The 20212-nt window shown below is 40.1% G+C and overlaps 1 protein-coding gene across 1 annotated transcript; it reads right to left on the reverse strand.

Moving 5' to 3' along the window:
• Positions 1-19021: 19021 nt before the first annotated feature.
• On the reverse strand, positions 19022-19783 carry LOC126070988 (olfactory receptor 7G2-like). Its single transcript, XM_049875304.1, has one exon. The coding sequence runs from the start codon at positions 19781-19783 to the stop codon at positions 19022-19024; it is 762 nt and encodes a 253-aa protein (XP_049731261.1).
• Positions 19784-20212: the final 429 nt, after the last annotated feature.

A 20212-nucleotide genomic window follows, 5' to 3' on the forward strand; every position in this document is an offset into this window, starting at 1 on the left:
AAGTCACATCTCAATGTGTTTTGATTTGAATTTCCTTAACGAGTAATATTGTTGAGCATCTTTCATGTGCTTCATACCCCTTGGTACATCTCTTTGAAAGAAATGTTTATTCACATCTTTTGCCCATTTTTATTAGGTTATTTGGATGTAATTGTTGAATTGTAAGGGTTTCTTTTATGCCCTTTTGTACCCGATATCTTCTGGCTCCACACCCTCCCCACCCCGCACATGGAAGAGGATCCTCCATCCAGCTACAGCAGATGACATTTTCCAGATTGTTATGTCCAGTTGTTCACAAAACCTCCTATCCTTGGAATACGTGTTCCATGCCCCAACCACCAGCAGAAAAGTTACTGTTAAAGATCTCAGTTCAAGCATCATCCCCTCTATGGAAGGCTTTTCCAATTCTCCTTCCCAAGGGTATAATGAAAACTTTCTCCTTTCTGTCCCCAAGGTCTCATCAACAAGTGTAGTCTTCCATCATCATACCTGTGAAACTTATTGACCCTGTTCACAGGCCTGACAAAGTACAAAGAAAACCATGGCCTGGCTGATGTCATAAATAAATAAATAAATAGAAGAAGAAGAGATAAGATTCACCTGGGGGTTTACTGAAACATAAATGGCTAGAACCCACCCACTTGCACAGTTTGTCTCAGTAGTTCTGTGGTGTGGGTCAAAGATTTGCATTTCTAACAAGCTCCCAGGTGGTGCTGAAGCTGCTGGTCCAAGGACCACACTTTCAGAGATTACTGGATGTTGGCTATGAATTGACTCTAATTCCAGGAGACCCAAAATGCCACTGTGGCCCGCCAGTCAGAGTGGGGGCATAAGGAGGTCAGGTTATTAATGGGGTCTTAGCTCACATCCATCTCACAGTAGGTCCAGTGGGTCTCTGAACCTGTCCTGTAGTGATATGTCCAGTTCCAGAATATATAATTGGAATAGATATACCCAGTAATTAGCAGAACTGCTGCATCGAATCCTGACAAATGGTGTACGAGCTATTACAGTAGGAAAAGGTGACTGGAAGTCATTAGAACTGCCTCTACCTAGGAAAATAGTAAAATAAAATCAATGCCACATTCCTGGAGGGATTGCAGAGATTAATGCCACCATCAAGGACTTGAAGGATGCAGGGATGCTGATTCCCACCACATCCCCATTCAACTCGCCTATTTCGTCTGTGGAAAAAACAGATGGATCTTGGAGAATGACAGTGGATTATCAAAAACTTCACCAGGTGATGACTCCAATTTCAGCTGCTGTTCCAGATGTAGTCTCATTGCTTGAGCAAATTACTACATCTCCTGGTACCTGGTATGCAGCTATTGACATGGCTAATGCCTTTTTCTCCACACCTGTTTTGAAGAGCTGTCAGAAGCAGTTTGTCTTTAGCTGGCATGGCCAGCAATACACCTTCATTTGCCTACCTCACTGCTACATCAACTCTCCAGCCCTACATCATAATTTAGTCCACAGGGACCTTGATCACATTTCCTTTCCACAAGATGTCACACTGGTCCATTACCTTGATGACATTATGCTGACTGGACTTGATAAGGAAGAAGTGTCAAGGACTTTGGACTTAACTGATAAAACACTTCTGTGCTAGAGTGGGGGAAATTAATCCCACAAAAATTCAGGCATCTTCCACCTCAGTGAAATTACTAGGGGCCCAGTGGTGTGGGGAATGTCGAGACATTCCTTCTAACGTGAAGGGTAAGTTATTGCATGTGGCTCCCCTCAAAACTAAAAAGGAGGCACAACACCTAGAGGGCCTCTTTGGATTTTGGTGCAACATATTCCTCATTTGAGTATGCAGCTCCAGCCTATTTATCAAGTGACTTGAAGAGCTGCTAGTTTTGAGTGGTACTGAGAACAAAAGAAGGCTCTACAACAGGTTCTGGCTGCTGTGTAAGCTGCTCTGCCACTTGGGCCATATGATCCAGCTGATCCGATGGTGCTCAAAGTAACCATGGCAGATAGAGATGCTGTTTGGAGTTTTTGGCACCTCCTTTTGTTAAATCACAGAGTAAACCATTAGGAGTTTGGAGCAAAGCCCTGCCATCCTCTGCAGATAACCACTATCCTTTTGAGAAACAGCTTTTGTTGTTACTGGGCCTTAACAGAGGCTGAATGCTTAACCATGGGACGCAAGTCACCATGCAGCCTGAGCTGCCCCTCATGAACTGTGTGTTGTCTGACCCACAAAAGTCATAAAGTTAGACATGCACTGCAGCTCTCCATCATTAAATGGAAGGGGTAGTTATGAGATACAGCCTGAGCAGGACCTGAAGGCACAAGTAAGTTGCGTGAGGAAGTGGCCCAAATGCACGTGGTCTCCACTCCTGTCACATTACCTTCCATCTCCTAGTCTGCATCTATGGCCTCATGGGGAATTCTTTATGATCAGATGACTGAGCAAGACAAAACTTGTGCCTGGTTTACAGATGGTTCTGCGCCATATGCAGACACCACTCGAAAGTATACAGCAGCAGCACTACAGCCCCTTTCTGGGACACCCCCTAAGGACAGTGGTGTTGGGAAATCCTCCTGATGGGCAGAGCTTTAAGCAGTGTGCCTGGTTGTTCACTTTGCTTGAAAGGAGAAATGGCCAGATGTGTGATTTTATACTGATTCATGGGCTATGGCCAATAGTTTGGCTGGGTGTTCAGGAAGTTGGAAGAAACATGATTGGAAAATTGGACACAAGAATTTATGAGGAAGAGGTATGTGGATAAATCTCTCTGAATGGGCCAAAGAAGTGAAGATATTTGTGTCTCATGGGAATGCTCGCCAAAGGTAACCTTAGCAGAGGAAGATTTTAACAATCAAGTGATTAGGATGACTAGTTTCCAGAAAACTAGTCATCCTCTTTCCACAGTTACTCCTGTCATTGCTCAGTGGGCTCATGAACAAAATGGTCATGGCGGCAGGGATGGACTTCCATTCACAAAGGCTGACTTAGCTACAGCCACTGCTGAGTGTGGCACCATCCCTCCAGGTGATCAGCCAACAACCTGGTGGTAAGTTAATTACATTGGAGTACTTCCATCATGGAAAGGGCAGCATCTTGTTCTTATTGGAATAGACACTCAGGATATGGATTTGCATTCCCTGCATGCAATGCTTCTGCCAAAACTATCATCTATGGACTTACAGGATGCCTTATCCACAATCATAGTATCCTGCAAGCATTGCCTCAGATTAAGGGACTCACTTCACAGCAAATGAAGTGCAGCAGTTGGCTCATGCTCTTGGAATTCACAAGTCTTACCATGTTCACCACCATCCTGAAGCAGCTGGCTTGATAAAGATGCAATTACAGCACGAGCTAGGTGTCAATACCTTACAGGGCTGGGGCAATGTTCTCCAGGAGACTATTGCTCTAAACTAGTGTCCAGTATGTGGTGCTGTATCTCCCATGGCCAGGATTCATGGTCCGGGAATCAAGGGGTGGAAATGGGAGTGGCACCACTCACTAATACTCCTAGTGACCCACTCACAAGATTTTTGCTTCCTCTCCCTGAGACCTTATGCTCTGCAGGTCTAGAGGTCTCAGTTCTAAAGGGAGGAATGCTCCCACCTGGAGACACATCACTGATTCCACTGAACTGGACACTAAGAATGCCAACTGGCCACTTTGGGCTCCTTATTCCTCTGGATCAACAGGCAAAGAATGGAGTTACCATAGTGCCTGGCTTTTGTGATTGATCCTGATTACCAAGAGGAGATCAGGTTGGTATTATGTAATGGAGGTAAGAAACGCATCATGGATTGAATTATGTCCCCCCAGAAATGTGTGTATCAACTTGGTTAGGCCATGATTCCCAGTATTGTGTGGTTGTCCTCCATTTTGTGATTCTAATTTTATGTTAAGAGGATTAGGGCAGGATTAGGGCACCACTCTTATTCAGGTTACCTCCTTGATCCAATGTAAAGTGTGTTTCCCTGGTGTTTGTCCTGCACCACCTTTATCTCAAGAGATAAAAAGAAAGAGAAGGAAGCAGACAGTGGGGAACCTCATACCACCAAGAAAGAAGCACTGGGAGCAGAGCACATTTTTGGGTCCAGGGTTCCTGTGCCGGAGAAGCTCCTCGACCAAGGGAAGGTTGAGAACAAAGACCTTCCTCCAGAGCCAACAGAGAGATAAAGACTTCCCCTGGAGGTGATGCCCTGAATTTGGACTTTTAGCCTACCTTACTGTGAGGAAATAAATTTCTGTTTGTTAAAGCCATCCACTTCTGGTATTTCTGTTACAGCAGCACTAGATGGCTAAGACTAAGAGTATGTCTGGAACGCAGGAGATCCCTTAGTGCACCTCTTAGTACTACCATGCCCTGTTTTAAAGTCAACCCAAAACTACAGCCACCCAATTCTGACAGGACTACTTCAGAAATGAAGGTTTGGGTCACCCCACCAGGCAAAGAACCACGACTAGCTGAGGAGCTTGCTGAGGGCAATGGGAATACGGAATGGGTAGTGGAAGACTGTAGTTCTAAACACCGGTTATGATCATGTGCAGAAACAAGGGCTGCAATTGTCATGAGTGTTTCTGTTTTTTATGTGTGCATCAAATATTTTTGTTTTCTTCACTTATAAAATATAAGATGTAAACAGGGCTAGTGCTTTTTTGGTTGTATGTGTGTTCATTGTATCATGTTAAGCGTAAGTTTGACTTTATAATTGTCTTTATTCAGAGATTATGTCTGGTTTAAGGAGATGTGTACAGGTGCCAAGTTGACAAGGGGTAGACTGTGGTGGTTAAGATTGTGTTTCAACTTGGTTAGGCCATGATTCTCAGTGTTTTGGCAGTCGTGCGATGTTGCGGTCACTTCCCCATTGAGATTTGATGTGATCACCCCAATGCTGGGATCTTGTGTGAGTAGCCAATCAGTTGAAGGGGAGTTTCCTTGGCCATGTGGCCTGCATGGAATGTGCAACAACACTTTGACAGCCTGCGGAGGCTTTTACTCATTCTGGACACTGCACCTTCTTCCTGTTCATCTGACCTCTGGTTCTTGGAACTTGAGTTAGCAGCTTACCTGCAATCTTGCCTGCCGATCTTGGAATTTGTCAAACTTTACATTCTGTGAGCAACAGCCCTGCTGTCCAGTCTGCCAATCTGGGGCTCACCAGTCCCTGCGGCTGCATGAATCATGAGAAGCCTCTATCCCTGCCCACCGACTTGGGACATTACAGCCTCTACAACCTCGTGAGTCATTTCCTTGATATAAATCTCTCTCCCTATGTATATATCTATTTACACTTTTTCTTGGTTTCGCTTCTCTAGAGAACCTGGCCTAAGACACCCACCAATGAATATTCAGCCCAAGATGTCAGTAGTGCTTAGGTTGAAAAACCCTAGTCTAGCCTGTTGAGGAATAATATTAAAAATATTACCTAAAACATTTCAGCCATCTTCTATTATTATATCGTGGTATTGAAAATATTATCCCAAATAAATTTCAGTTTTTTCCATTTATTTGGTGCTTCTTCATTTTTTTTTTCATATCACTTTCCACAATTCAAATGTTTTTATTGGTTCTTTTGTTTGTGTTCTTTCTTCCCCACTGGAATGTAACCTATATAGGGACAGAAACTATTTTTTTTCATGACTTTGTCCCTAGCACTTTAAACATTGTAGCTTCTTGACAAACATTCCTTCTGTTTAATAAATATATCAGTAAATCTCCTGGAAGCCTGAGATTGAAAATAAAACAAATAGGACAGACATCCTCCCTACTCTAATGAAATGTTTACAAATACACTAATTTTTTCCAAATATTTTAGAATGCCATCTGAATGGTAACTACATTTGAGGTAATAAGTCTTACAAGGGGTCATTTTAATAAGTCATTCAATATAAAACAGAGAGCAGCAGGGTACTCTCCTTTTCTGCTTGTTTCCTATACAGTTATGGAAAGGATGTCATTTCTGGAGGACACTAGAAAGGCAATATACAATATTGCTTTATAAAATATTTATGGACCTGGAGCACTGCCTGACTCCTATGTCCTGGGGGATGCCACATATTCAACACAATCTAAGATTCCTCTGACCAAATATCTCTGTCTTTGCAGTACATGAGTGTCTAAAACTGGATTGGGGTGACGATTGCACAATTCAAAAATTTACTTAAACCATTGGATTAAAACGATGGGTTAATTTCACGATATGGATTTATTCAAGGTGAGCTGAAAATATTTCCTTTTGTTTACAACAGTTTCTAGTACACATCAATATAATTACCATGATAAAATGACAAAAAACAAAGCAGCATTAATGGGATATTGCAATGATGAGAAATGTGCAAAAGTGATGGTCCCTTGGCTCTGGTGCTCAGCCAATGGGCTTGGGTAGGGCTGTGCAGTAGGGTGGTCACAGAGGGGCTCTCTGCAGTCTTTGCAGCCCTTGAGGGTTCAATATCCAAAATTCCTCATTAGTAAAACTCTTTTGCTCTCATTATAATCTTAGAGCATTTCAATTCCTTAAGGAGCAAGGCTCAGGCAAGGAGGAATATTGGGTTGGCTGATGCCCATACCCTGAGGTCAGAAATATGCCATCCTCTTCCCTTTAATTCTCCCTGCTCACATTCATTTCAGGCCCTTTGCACATGGCCAACCTCTCTCTGTAACTGCATGCTAACTTTCTTTCTTTAGGTGTACTCAAAGGCATCCGTATCCTAACAATATCAGGAAGACTGACTCCACGTTTAGGTTAAAAAAAATAGTTTGTATTAATATTAAATATATGTATCTCCTGTATAAATACAAGTGATAATATTTCAAATGCACCCTCAAAGTACTAATTTTAAAGGCTAATTTTACATATAGCTCATTGAATGTTGCTGTTATTTCTACATATTATATTCAGCACTGCCTAATATAATCTTTGTAATCAAAATGGACTGAGGATATAATAGCCATTTTATGTCTTTTTTGAATTTTACTACCAACTTTTCCTAATTTCAAAATTCTAGCTTAAATATACTTTTTTTTTTTCCATTACAGATCATAGGTTGAACTGATGGCTTTTTGTTATCAATGATGTTGTAGTAAATTAAAAATTATCAGGAAATTGTGAAGCTGTGACATTCTTGTGGTACTAAGAGTGATGCTGGGCCTTGTTTGTTATGACAACAAAGTTTTTGTACCTGAATGTTATTTTGCAGTAATTAAAACATATAATATGGGTTCAGGGATAGACACAATGGCCCTATTGACCTTAAGAGAGAGCCTAGATATAGATCAATACATAAATGGACACTTTATTTGCTACTGAATTGAATTGATGGATTATTTTAATAAAAGGTGCTACAACATAAAAATGAATTGAAATTCTTGCCTCATATCAAAGGCAAAAATAAATTCTAGGTGGGCTCAACCCTCAAATGTAAAAGACAAAGCTATAGATTGAGTTAAGCAGCAGTTTCAAAAACAACACCTACTGAGCACAATTCACTCAGGAAGTTCTGAGAAATACAACTATGTTAAAACTAAGAACATATAAAAAAAAATACTATAAAGGATATGCAGAAATCAAGACATTCACCTAAAGAATAAGTTAGCATTACCTATAACTGAAAAAGATTAATATCCTGGTTATATAAAGAACGGACATAAATTAATAAGAAATAGATAAACAGCTCGATAGAAATACAGGAGAGGAAATGTCCACAAGAGGGAAAGTAAATAAATATGTGAGAAGATGGCTTTACTTCATTAAAGACATGTCAACTAATGAAATCATTTTTATACCCACTAAATTGTCAGAATAAATGAAAATGTGTTGACGATTAGGTGTATCACCAGGAACTTCTTTGAAAGTTTAAAATGTTTCATCCACTTAGACAAACTCTTTGGAAGTTACTGAAAGAGAGTAAGTGACTCTCTTGCACCCAAAAAGTCCACCCCAGATATCAAACAAACTCTCATTTCCACCAGGAGACAGGCAAGAGAATGTTCAAACAGATTTATTCATAATAGAAGGACACTAGCTACCAAAATTTCCAGCAACATAAAAAATGATATTTTGTAATGTCATGATACGTAACATAAATATATATAGCATTTAAATAAATGAATTACTCTTACACCCAGCAACACAATTGAATTTCAGAAGCACAATCAGGATACAAATTTTATGCACTAATATTTAAATATTAACAAGCTCAAAAAGATGCAAATTTATAAATTGGATATGGATACACACAAACACAACACACAGTGATGATTAAACAATAACCTTAAATCCCATTGACAGTTTCATAGAACATGATCAAATACTGGCAATTTCACAGATGTCTCACTTTTATCATGTAATCAGGGTACATTGATAATTACTGGTGATTGGCATGCAAAGGAAACGCTGGTAGCAGAGTGGCTAAGTGCTATGGCTGTTAAACAAAAGGTCAGCAGTTCAAATCCACCAAGCACTCCTTGGAAATTCTATGGTGCAGTTCTATTCTGTCCTATAGGTTCACTATGAGTCAGAATCAGCTCAATGGCAGTTTTCTTTTTTTTGTAATGAGAAAGTTGGAGACAAAGAAGGATTGGTAGTTGGAAAATATAGCCTTGGTGATGGAAACAATGTTGGAGATCGCGTGATAGAATTTTGCAAGATCAATGACTTCTTCTTTGCAAATACCTTTTTCAGCAACATAAATGGTTGACTATACACCTGCACCAAGCCACAGGAATCAAATCGACTACAGTTTTGGAAACAGATGGTGGAAAAGCTCAATACCATCAGTCAAGACAAGGCCAGGGACCAACAGTGGAACAGACCATCAATTGCTCATATGCAAGTTCAAGCAGAAACTGAGGAAAATGAGAGCGAGTCCATGAGAGCCAAAGTATAACCATAAGCATATCCCACCTGAATTTAGAGACCATCTCAATAATAGATTTGACGTACTGAACACTAATGAGCAAAGACCAGAAGAGTTGTGAAATGATATCAAGGACATCATAAATGAAGAAAGTAAGAGGTCATTTATTAAAAAGACAGGAAAGAAAGAAAAAACCTGAATGGATGTCTGAAGAGTCTTTGAAACTTGCTCTTGAACTTTGAGTAGCTAAAGCAAAAGGAAGAAATGATGACATAAAAGAGCTCAACAGAAGATTCCAAAAGGCAGATCGAGAAGACGAAGTAAAGTGTTATAATGACACAAACAAAGACCTGGAGGTAGAAAACCAAAAGGGAAGAATGTGCTCTGGATTTCTCAAGGTGAAAGAACTGAAACAAAAATTCAAGACTCAATCTGCAATATTGAAGTATTCCATGGAGAAAATCTATGGGGCAGTTTTACTCTGTCCTATAGGGTCGCTATGAGTGGGAATCAACCCAAAGGCACTGGGTTTTTTTGGGTGTGGAGAAAATATTAAATGACTCAGGAAGCATCAAAAGAAGATGAAAGGAATTCACAGAGAGTCACTAAACCCGAAAGAATTGGTCTACATTCAACCATTTCAGGAGGTGGCAGATGATCAGGAACTGATGGCAATGAAGGACGAAGTCCAAGCTGCACTGAAGGCATTGACAAAAAACAAGGCTCCAGAAACTGACAGAATAGCAATTGAGACGTTTCAACAAACGAAAGCAGCACTGGAAGTGTTCACTCATCTATGCCAAGAAATTTGGAAAACAACAACCTGGCCAACTGACTGGAAGAGATCCATATTTATGCCTATTCTCAAGAAAGGTGATCCAACAGTATGTGGAAATTATTGACCAATATCATTAATATCACACACAAGCAAAATTTTGCTGAAGACCATTCAAAAGCGACTGCACCAGAAATTCAAGCTGATTCAGAAGAGGACGTGGAACCAGGGATATCATTGCTGATGTCAGATGGATCCTGGATGAAAGCAGAGAATACGAGAAAGATTTTTACCTGTGTTTTATTGACTATGCTAAGACATTCAACTGTGTGGGTCATACCAAATTATGGATAATATTGTGGAAAATGAGAATTCCAGAACACTTAATTGTACTCATGAGAAACCTGTACATAGATCGAGAGGCAGTCATTCAAACAGAACAAGGGGATACTGAGTGGTTTAAAGTCGGGAAAGATGTGTGTTAGGGTTGTATTCTTTCATCATACCTATTCAGTCTATATGCTAAGCAAATAATCCAAGAAGTTGCACTATGTGAAGAAGAATGGGGCATCAGGATTGGAGGGAGACTCATTAACAACCCAAGTTATTCAGATGGCACAACCTTGCTTGCTGAAAGTGAAGAGGACTTGAAGCACTTACTGTTGAAGATCAAAGACCACAGTCTTCAGGATGGATTACACCTCAACATAAAGAAAACAAAAATCCTCACAACTGGATCAATAAGCAACATCAGGATAAATGGAGAAAAGATTGAAGTTGTCAAGGATTTCATTTTACTTGGATCCACAATCAACACCCAAGGAAGCAACAGCCAAGAAATCAAAAGACACATTTCATTAGGCAAATCTGCTGCAAAAGGCCTCTTTAAAGTGTTGAAAAGTAAAGAGAGCACCTTGAAGGCTAATGTGCCCCTGACCCAAGCCGTGGTGTTTTCAATTGCCTTATATGCATGTGAGAATTAGACAACGAATAAGGAACACTGAAGAATTGACACCTTTGAATTGTGGTGCTGGTGGAGAATATTGAATATACTGTGGACTGCCAAAAGAATGAACAAATCTATCTTAGAAGAAGTACAACCAGGATGCTCCTTAGAAGCAAGGATGTTGGGCCTACATCTCACATCCTTTATACATGTTATCAGAAGGGATCAATCCCTAGAGAAGGACATAAAGCTTGGTAGAGGACCAGCAAAAAAGAGTAAGACACTCAACGAGGTGATTGACGCAGTGGCTGCAACAATGGGTTCAAGCATAAGAATGATTGTGAGGAGGTGCAGGACTCGGCAGTGTTCTGTTCTGTTGTACGTAGGGTCACTATGAGTCTGAACCAACCTGATGGCTCCTATCAACAACGACATTTGCTTTATAGGGCTACCATATCAAAGTACGACAAAGCGGGTGGCTTAAAATGAGAAAAATCTTTTGTCTCAAGGTTCTGGAGGCTCAAAGTCTGAATTAAGGTTGTCAATAGGACGCTGCTTTTTCTTAAATCTCAAGGGGAAGATTTTCCCTCATCTCTCCCAGCTTCTGGCATACCCAGTCATTCTTTGTTTTACAGCTGCAGCCTAACTCCATCTTTTTCCTCTGCCCTCACATGACCGTCTTTCCTCTGTAATCCTCTCTGTGTCTATACTCGTTTATAAGGACACCACTCATATTGGATTAGAACACACCCTACTCCAATAGGATCTCAAGTTAACTGAAAATATCTTCAAAGACTCTGTTCTGGACAAGGGCACATTCACAGGTACCGGGAGTTACAATATCAGCTTATCTTTTTGGGGGGCATAATATAATCCATAACAGGAGGATTCAGCAAAATAGAAGTAATCCCATGTTTTTCAAATATTAACTTCACGCTCCTCAGATTTCAGCACGGGTCAAAACCTCACAAAGTAATTTTTTAGAATGCTTATCTCTCTGATGTCTCCCCAGAGATTCAAGTCCGTAGTTCTTGGGTGAGATATGGAAACCTGCAGTATGAATAAAGGCCTTAGGTGACTCATCTTTGTAGTTGTTCTGGGGACATAAATGGAGGCAGCTTTGGATGAGAGGTCACCTGGTGTGCCAGGTGAGAGGCTGTCTTCACAGTGTGATGCTGAACACAATTCCATCACTATCATCAGTGATGACCACAACAGAAGGCTCTCCAGAAACTCCACTGATTCTCCTACAAGACCTATGTAGTTGCCACCCCTGCACCACAGAGATGATTCTGACTGAATGTCCTGCTTTTTTTCTAACTCGTGGGAAAATGATCTCCTTAATCCTGCTAACTTTGCTGTTCTCACATTCTGTTTTATACTCAACACCTCTTCCCTAAAATAAAGTTCATCTCCACAGATAAATTCTTACCCTAATAAATTCACAATAAACAGCTAGGTATACATGACAGTCATTAGAGATCAGACTTCCCCTTAAGACCTCACTGACATTTCATTTTACTTAATCATATTTCTCTGTTTGAATACCACCATAAATTACAAAGAAAAAATGTAAGATTAGTTGAATAAGGGGAAAAGTTAAAAAAAAAAAAAAAAAACTCGTATACACTGTGTTATGAATTGAATTATGTCCCACAGAAGTATATGTTGTAATCCCTAACCTCTATACCTGTGATTGGAGCCCTGGTGGCACAGTGGTTAAGAACTCAGCTGTTAAGCAAAAGATTGTCAGTTCAAATCCACCAGCCACGCCTTGGAAACCCTATAGGGCAGTTTTACTCTGCCTTTAGTGTATCTATGAGTCAGAATCGACTCAAAGGCATCCGGTTATGGTTGTGGTTACAATCTCATTTGGGAATAGGTTGTCTTATGTTAATGAGACAGGATTAGTGTAGGGTGTATTTTCAGTCAATCTCTCTTGAAATATGAAGGAGATTAAACAAGCAAGCAGAGCAGAGATTGGGGAAGATTGATGGCAAGCCACATGGAGATCTCTAGAGAACCGGGAAACAAGCTGAAGAAACAAGAATGTTCCTACAGAGCTGACAGAGAGAGAAAGCCTTCCCTTAGAGCCGGCACCCCGAATTCAGACTTCTAGCCTCCTAAGTTGTGAGAAAATAAATTCTGTTTGTTAAAGTCGTTCACTCGCATCATTTCTGCTATAGCGGCACTAGATAAATAAAACACACTTTTTTTTTTGAACAATTTATTGTAGACAACAAACTAGTTTCCCATTCAGGAATTTGAATACAAACTGTTCCATGACCTCGGTTGCTATCCCCACAATGCATCAGCACTCCCGCCTTTCCACCAGGACTTCCTCTTTCCATTCCTCTCGTTCTCCTGCCCCCTCCTTGCCTTCTTCTCTTTGTTTTTGGGCAAATGTTGCCCACTTGGTCTCTTAGAGTTGATTGTTCTAAGGAGGGATCACTTTCCTCATGGGTGTTATTGTTTATTTCAGTCTATTATTTGGCTGAAAGGTGACCTCTGTGATGACTTCAGTTCCAGACTAAAAGGGTATTCTTAGGGCAGTAGTCTCAGGGGTTCCTCTAGTCTCTATCAGTACGTTAAGTTTGGTCTTTTTTTTTTTTTATGAAATTGAGTTGTGTTCTATATTTTTCTTCCATTCTATCTGGGAACTTCTATTGTGTCTGGAAAGACACACTTCTTATCAGTAAATCAGTGAAAAGGAATCAGACGAATAAGTTGACTGAAAGTTTACCAATGTTGCCTACTGATTATATTATTAAGACTAGGAAATAGATATTATATTTCCTGGTGATGGATATTATGACAAAGGTAAACCAATAAAACTGCTGATACAAGGGGTAGAAATACATGAGAGTGAAGAACTATAAGTCTTACAAATGATAGCAAGGTATAGAACACAACGATCCTAGTTAAATTTTATTGCGCATCATGTACCAAACCTGCAGTGGTTATGGGGATTGACATTCCCACAGAAAATATACTCTACGAAGTCTATGGGGCAGTTCTACTCTGTCCTGTAGGGTCGCTATGAGTCGGAATCGACTCGACTGCACTGGGTTTTTTGGGTTTTTTTAGTCAGTCTAAGTCTGTCAAAGTAATTATTTTTCACCATACCAGAAATTTGATTAGGAAGGAATATATGATCCTATTAATTTGTGATGAGATGGGAGGAGTGTCTTCTGTATGACTCCATGGAAAGGATCTATTAATAATAAAACTCTGTTGCCAATGATTCAGTTTCAACTCATACCAAACCAAAACCATTGCCATCGAGTCTATTCTAACTCATAACAACCCTATCGGACAGAGTAGAACTGCCCAATAGAGTTTCCAAGGAGTGCCTGGTGGATTCGAGCTGTGGCCTTTTGGTTAGCAACCATACCACTTAACCATTACACCACCAACTCATAGCAACCCTCTATTAATAACAGACACTACTTGTCTGTCAGTTTGTCATACTGTGGTGGCTTGTGTGTTGCTGTGATGCTGGAAGCTATGCCACCAGTATTTCAAATGCCAGCAGGGACACCCATGGTCAACAGGTTTAGGGGCACTTCCAGACAAAGACTGACTAGGAGGAAGGACTCTGTTATCTACTTCTGAGAAAAATTGGCAAGTGAAAACCTTATGAACAGAAGTTAAACATTGCCTGATATACATCTGGGAGATGAGACCCTCAGGTTGGAAGGCACTCAAAATATGACTAAGAGGCTCCTCCTCAAAGTAAGTCGACCTTAATGATGTGAGTGGAGTCAAGGTTTCAGGACCTTCATTTGCTGATGTGGCACCACTCAAAATGAGAAGAAACAGTGGCAAACATTCATTAATAATCAGAAAGGGGAATGTACGAAGTATGAACATAGGAAAATGAGAAGTCATCAAAAATGAAATGGGATGCATAAAGATCAATATCCTAGGAAGTGTTGTTGATGCTGCAGTTAGGTACCATTGAGTTGGTTCTGACTCATAGTGACTGTATGTACAACAGAACTTAACACTGCCCGGTCCTGTGCCATCCTCATAACCATTGTTATGCTTGAGCCCATTATTGCAGCCACTGTGTCAAACCATCCGGTTGAGGGACTTTTTCTGTTTTACTGACCCTCTAGTTTACCAAGCATTATGTCCTTCTCCAGGGACTGGTCCCTCCTGATAACATGTCCATACTATGTGAGATGTAGTCTCCGCATCCTTGCTTCAAAGGAGCATCCGGGTTTTACTTCTTCCAGGATAGATTTGTTCATTCTCTCGGCAGTTCATGGTATATTCAGTATTCTTCACCAACACCATAATTCAAAGTTTTCAGTTCTTCTTTGGTCTTCCGTATTTATTGTCCATCTTTCACATGCTTGGGGTAATTGAAAACACCATGGCTTGCGTCAGGTGCACCTTAGTCTTCAAGACGACATTTTTGCTTTTCAACACTTTAAAAAGGTCTTTTGCAGCAGATTTTCCCAGTGCAATGTGTCTTTTGATTTCTTGACTGCTGCTTTCATGGGTGTTGATTGTAGATCCAAATAAAATAAAATCCTTGACAACTTCAAACTTTTATCCATTTATAATGATATTGCTTATTGGTCCACTTGTGAAGACTTTGGTTTTCTTTATGTTGAGGTGTAATCCATACTGAAGGCTGTGGTCACTAGCTCACTAGATATTAGCTAAAATGGACTGGCATTGGCCATTTTGAATAGGACAATCATATGGTAAAGTATGCCCAGAATGATAAAATGAAGAACGGTGTTGCGTTCATCATCAAAAAGAACATTTCAAGATCTATCCTGAAGTACAATGCTGTCAGTGGTAGGGTAATATCCATAAAACTACAACTAAGATCAGTAAATTAAACTATTATTCAAGTTTATAAACCATCACTAATAACAAAAATTAAGAATTTGAAGATTTTTACCAACTTCTGCTGTCTGAAATTGATCAAACATGCAAATTAAGATGCATTGATTATTATTGGTGGTTGGAATGCAAAAGTTGGAAACAAAGGAGAAAGATCAGTAGCTGAAAAATACAGATTGGTGACACAAAGGATACCACAGCCATATGATAGACTTTTGGAAGACCAATGACTCGTTCATTGCAAATACCTTTTTAAACAACCTAAATGGCTACTATACAGATAGACTTTACCAGATGGAATACACAGGCATCAAATCTGTTACATCTGTGGAAAGAGATGATGGAGAAGCTCAACATCATCAGTCAGAACAAGTCCACTGTCCATCTGTGGGACAGAACATCAATTGCTCATATGTAAGCTAATGTTGAAGCTGAAGAAAATTAGAGCAAGTCCATGGGAGGCAAAATATGACCTTGAGTATGTCTTATCTGAATTTAGAGACCATCTCAAGAATAATTTCATGCATTGAATACTTATGATGGAGGACCAGACAAATTGTGGAAAGACATCAAGGATATTGCCCGCAAAGAGCACAAAACGATGTTAAAATAACAGGAAAGAACAAAAAGACCAAAATGGATGTCAGAAGAGACTCTGAAGCTTGTTCCTGAAGATAGAACAGCTAAAGTAAATGGGACAAATGATGAAGAAAAAGCTGAACAGAAGATTTCAAAGGGTGGCTTAAGAAAACAAAGCAAACTATCGTAATGAAACCTGTAAAGATCTGGAGTTAGAAAACCAAAAAGAAGACCACTGTAGGCATTTCTCAAGCTGAAAGAACTGAGGAAAAGTTCAATTTTGAAAGATTCTGTGGTGAAAATATTGAAGCATCCAGGAAGTGTCAAAAGGAGATAGAAGGAATACACAGAGTCACTGTACCAAAAAGAATTGCTTGACATTCAACCATTTCAGGAGGTACCATATGCTCAAGAACTGATGGTCTTGAAGAAAGACGTCCAAGCTGCACTGAAGGCATTGGCTAAAAATGAAGTTCTAGGAGTTGACAGAATACCAATTAAGATTTTTCAACAAATGGATGCAGCGGTAAGGTGCTCACATGTCTATGCCAAGAAATTTGGAAGACAGCTACCTGGCCAACCATCTGGAAGAAATCCATATTTGCACCCATTCCAAAGAAAGATGATCCAAAGAGTGTAGAAATTATCAAACAGTATCATTAATACCACATGATAGTAATATTTTGCTGTGGATAATTCAAAAGCGGTTGCAGCAGTACATCCACAGGGAACTACCAGTAATTCAAGCCTCATTCAGAAGAGGTCATGCAATGCAGGATATCATGGATCTTGGCTGAAGGTAGAGAATAAAAGGAAGATGTTTACCTGTGTTTTGTTGACTACGCAAAGGCATTCAACTGTATGGATCATAACAAACTATGGATAACATTGCAAACAATGGGAATTCCAAAACACTTAATTGTGCTCATGTGGATGGAATCTGTACATAAACTGAGGGGCAGTCATTACAGAAAAATGGCATACTGTGTGATTTAAAATCAGGAAATGTGCTTGCCAAGGTTGTACCCTTTCACCTTACTTATTCAATCTGTATTCTGAGCAAAATAATCCAAAAATCTGGACTGTATCAAGAAGGACTAGCATCAGGATTGGAAGAAAACTCATGAACAATACAGGTGACACAAACCGCTTGCTGAAAGTGAAAAGAACTTGAAGCACTTACTGATGAAGATCAAATACTGCAGCCTTCAGTATGGATTGCACCTCATCATAAAGAAAACTGAAATCCCCACAACTAGACCAATAAACACCATGATAAATACGGAAAGGAAGGAAGGAAGTTGCCAAGCATTTCATTTTAGTTGGATCCACAATCAGTGCCCATGGAAGCAGCAATTAGGAAATCTAATGAGGTATTTCATTGAGCAAATCTTTTGCAAAAGACCTCTTTAAAGTGTTAAAAAGCAAAGATATCACTTTGAGGCATGCATGTGACCCGTGCCACAACATTTTCAATCGATTCTTATGCATGTGAAAGCTGGACAATGAATAAGGAAGACTAAGGAAGAATTGATACCTTTAAATTATGGTGCTGGGGAAGAATATTGAATATACCATGGGTTGCCAGAAGAGCCAATAAATCTGTCTCTGAAGAAATACAGACAGAATGCTCCTTAGAAGCAGGGATGGGGAGACTTTGTCTGATATGCTTTGGACACGTTATTATGAGGGACCCGTTCCTCGAGAAGGACATCATGCTTGGTAAAGTAGAGAGGGGGTCAGAAAAAGAGAGGAAGACCATCTACAACATGGTTTGACACAGTGGCTGCAACAATGGGTTCAAGCATAAAAATGATTGTGAGGATGGCACAGGACCAGCCAGTGTTTCTGTTGTACATAGGGTTGATTTGAATCAGAATCAACTTGATGGCATCTAACAAAAACATTTAACAACAGGTTTAGGGACAAATTTTCAGCCTTGTGTACTTGAGCATCACATCTGCACAGGATGCCTCAGTCCATTGCTGCCATTCCTGAGGGTAACCATTCCACGAATGAAGCTACCTCTTGAAGGACTGAATAAAGTCTTTCTTTCTATCTTTTTTTTTTTTTTTTTTTTGCATTCTCTATCTCTGAAGTTCTTGTAATTAAGAGTAACTCTGTGGTTTAAGCATTTTAGAGTCAGCGCTTACATTTTCTTATTAGAAACAAAGACTTCCTCGCTAGTAGGATTCAGTTATCACACAATCATCTGAAGCCACTGTGATAATCCAAATATGACAATTTTATGGATAATGTAGGGGGAAATTATGGTTCACCTTCCATGTGGGAGACCCGAGTTTGATTTTTGGCCAACGAACCTTATGTGGAGCAACAACCTGTCTGTCAGTGGAGCATCCAGTGTTGTTATAATGCCGAAGAGGTTCCAGTGGGTGTTTCACACTAAGATGCACTAGAAACAAAGCCCTGGCAATTTACTTCCAAAATTTACTTCCAAAATGAGACCCTATGGATCATGAAGGCCAGCTTGATTTCAGCTAACAACAATGCCAACAATAGCAACAACCACAAAAATATGATGAATGCTAATGTTACCCTGGACACTCATGGTTTACCAGTGACATGTCATGGTAATAACTAAATTTGGGCATGAAAGGTCAGCTGTCTTGCCTTGCAGTGAGATTAAGCCTAGTTTTCAGTCACAGAACTCTACCCATGGCATCAGGCTGAAGCTAGTCTCTATTCCCACAGCTTTATCTACATCCTGCTTTCTTTATTTTGAGAATGTGCTACCAAAATAAATCAACCCTGCCTTAGGCTCTGCTTCTATAAAACCTGACCAAAGAGATTCAGCTTAGAGAATAAAAATAATTTGTCAAATAGCACAGAGCTACACAAAGAGAAAATTCAAATTTCAAACCTACATTGAGTTGCAGTTAGCCACTAGGTTATGTCATTATTTTAGAAGAAAGTGTTGGTGGAAGAGTCAGGCATGCTGTCTCACAATTATTCTTTCACTTTGATGCAGTCTAGAAAGCCAAGCCAAATGTAGGTAATGTAATCACTGAAAAGCAGGTATGCTCCTCATAATTTTTCTCAAAGCCCCCTTCACTTCCCTGTTTCTCAGGCTGTAGATAAAGAGGTTCATTACGGGAATGACCACGGTGTACATCACTGAAGCTACTGCAGTCCTCCTAGAAGGGGTAAATGCAGCACTGATATATGAACCAAAACCTGTCCCATAGAACAAAGAAATTACTGAGAGATGAGACCCACAAGTGGAAAAAGCTTTATACTTTCCAACTGCTGATGGCATTCTCAAAATGGAGGAGACAATTTGAGCATAAGAGAAAATGATTCCAGAGAGAGGAACACCACCCAGTATTGTAGCTGCAAAGTATGAGAAGATGTTATTGATGAGAGCTTCAGAACAGGCAACCTTGATGACCTGAAGAACTTCACAGAAGAAGTAAGGAATTACTAGCTTTGTGCAGAAGGACAGTAGCAATGACATCAGACTGTGGAGCAGGGCGTTCGTGATGCTAATGAACAAGGAGAGTAGAATCAGCAGGCCACAGATGTGGGGGTTCATGATGACAGTGTACTTTAGTGGGTGACAATTGGCTACAAAGCTGTCATAGGCCATCACTCCAAGGAGAAAATTTTCCAAAGCAGCAAAAACTAGGACAAAGCACACCTGGGTGAGGCAGCCTGCATATGTGATGCTGTGATTCTGTGCTTGGAGGTTCACTAGCATCTTTGGAATTGTGGTGGTATTGAAACAGATGTCAGTGAGGGACAGATTGGCAAGAAAGAAATACATGGGGGTGTGGAGGTGGCAGTCAAAGATGACAGCCAAGACAATGAGCAAGTTTCCTAGGACAGTGACCAGATATACGGACAGAAACAGACTAAATAGGGGGGCTTGCAGTTCCGGATCTTCTGTCAGTACCAGGAAAAAGAATTTTGAAATATCTGTTTGATTTCTGGTTCCATATTGTTGATGACATGACAGAAGAAATATAAGAAAATCAAATGTATGGTTCCTGGACCAGCAGCAGCTACATCACCAGAGGCAAGCACGATCTTGGGAAAGTAGGAGAAGAAAATAAATGGGGTGTCTTCATTATGCATATTTTGTTACTTAAAAAAAAAACAACGCTGATATAGCAGAGCATTCTGGAAAGAGGAAATGGTGGTCATGGTCTTTGATTCAGTAGGTATTGTTTTTGCACAGTCTGCGGATATGATC

Source organism: Elephas maximus, chromosome 3, assembly GCF_024166365.1.
Source record: "Elephas maximus indicus isolate mEleMax1 chromosome 3, mEleMax1 primary haplotype, whole genome shotgun sequence".
Taxonomy (NCBI): domain Eukaryota; kingdom Metazoa; phylum Chordata; class Mammalia; order Proboscidea; family Elephantidae; genus Elephas; species Elephas maximus.

Bases quoted from the DNA above. Each gene is read 5' to 3' on its own strand.
- LOC126070988 (XM_049875304.1), bottom strand. From the start codon at position 19,783: ATGTATTTCTTTCTTGCCAATCTGTCCCTCACTGACATCTGTTTCAAT.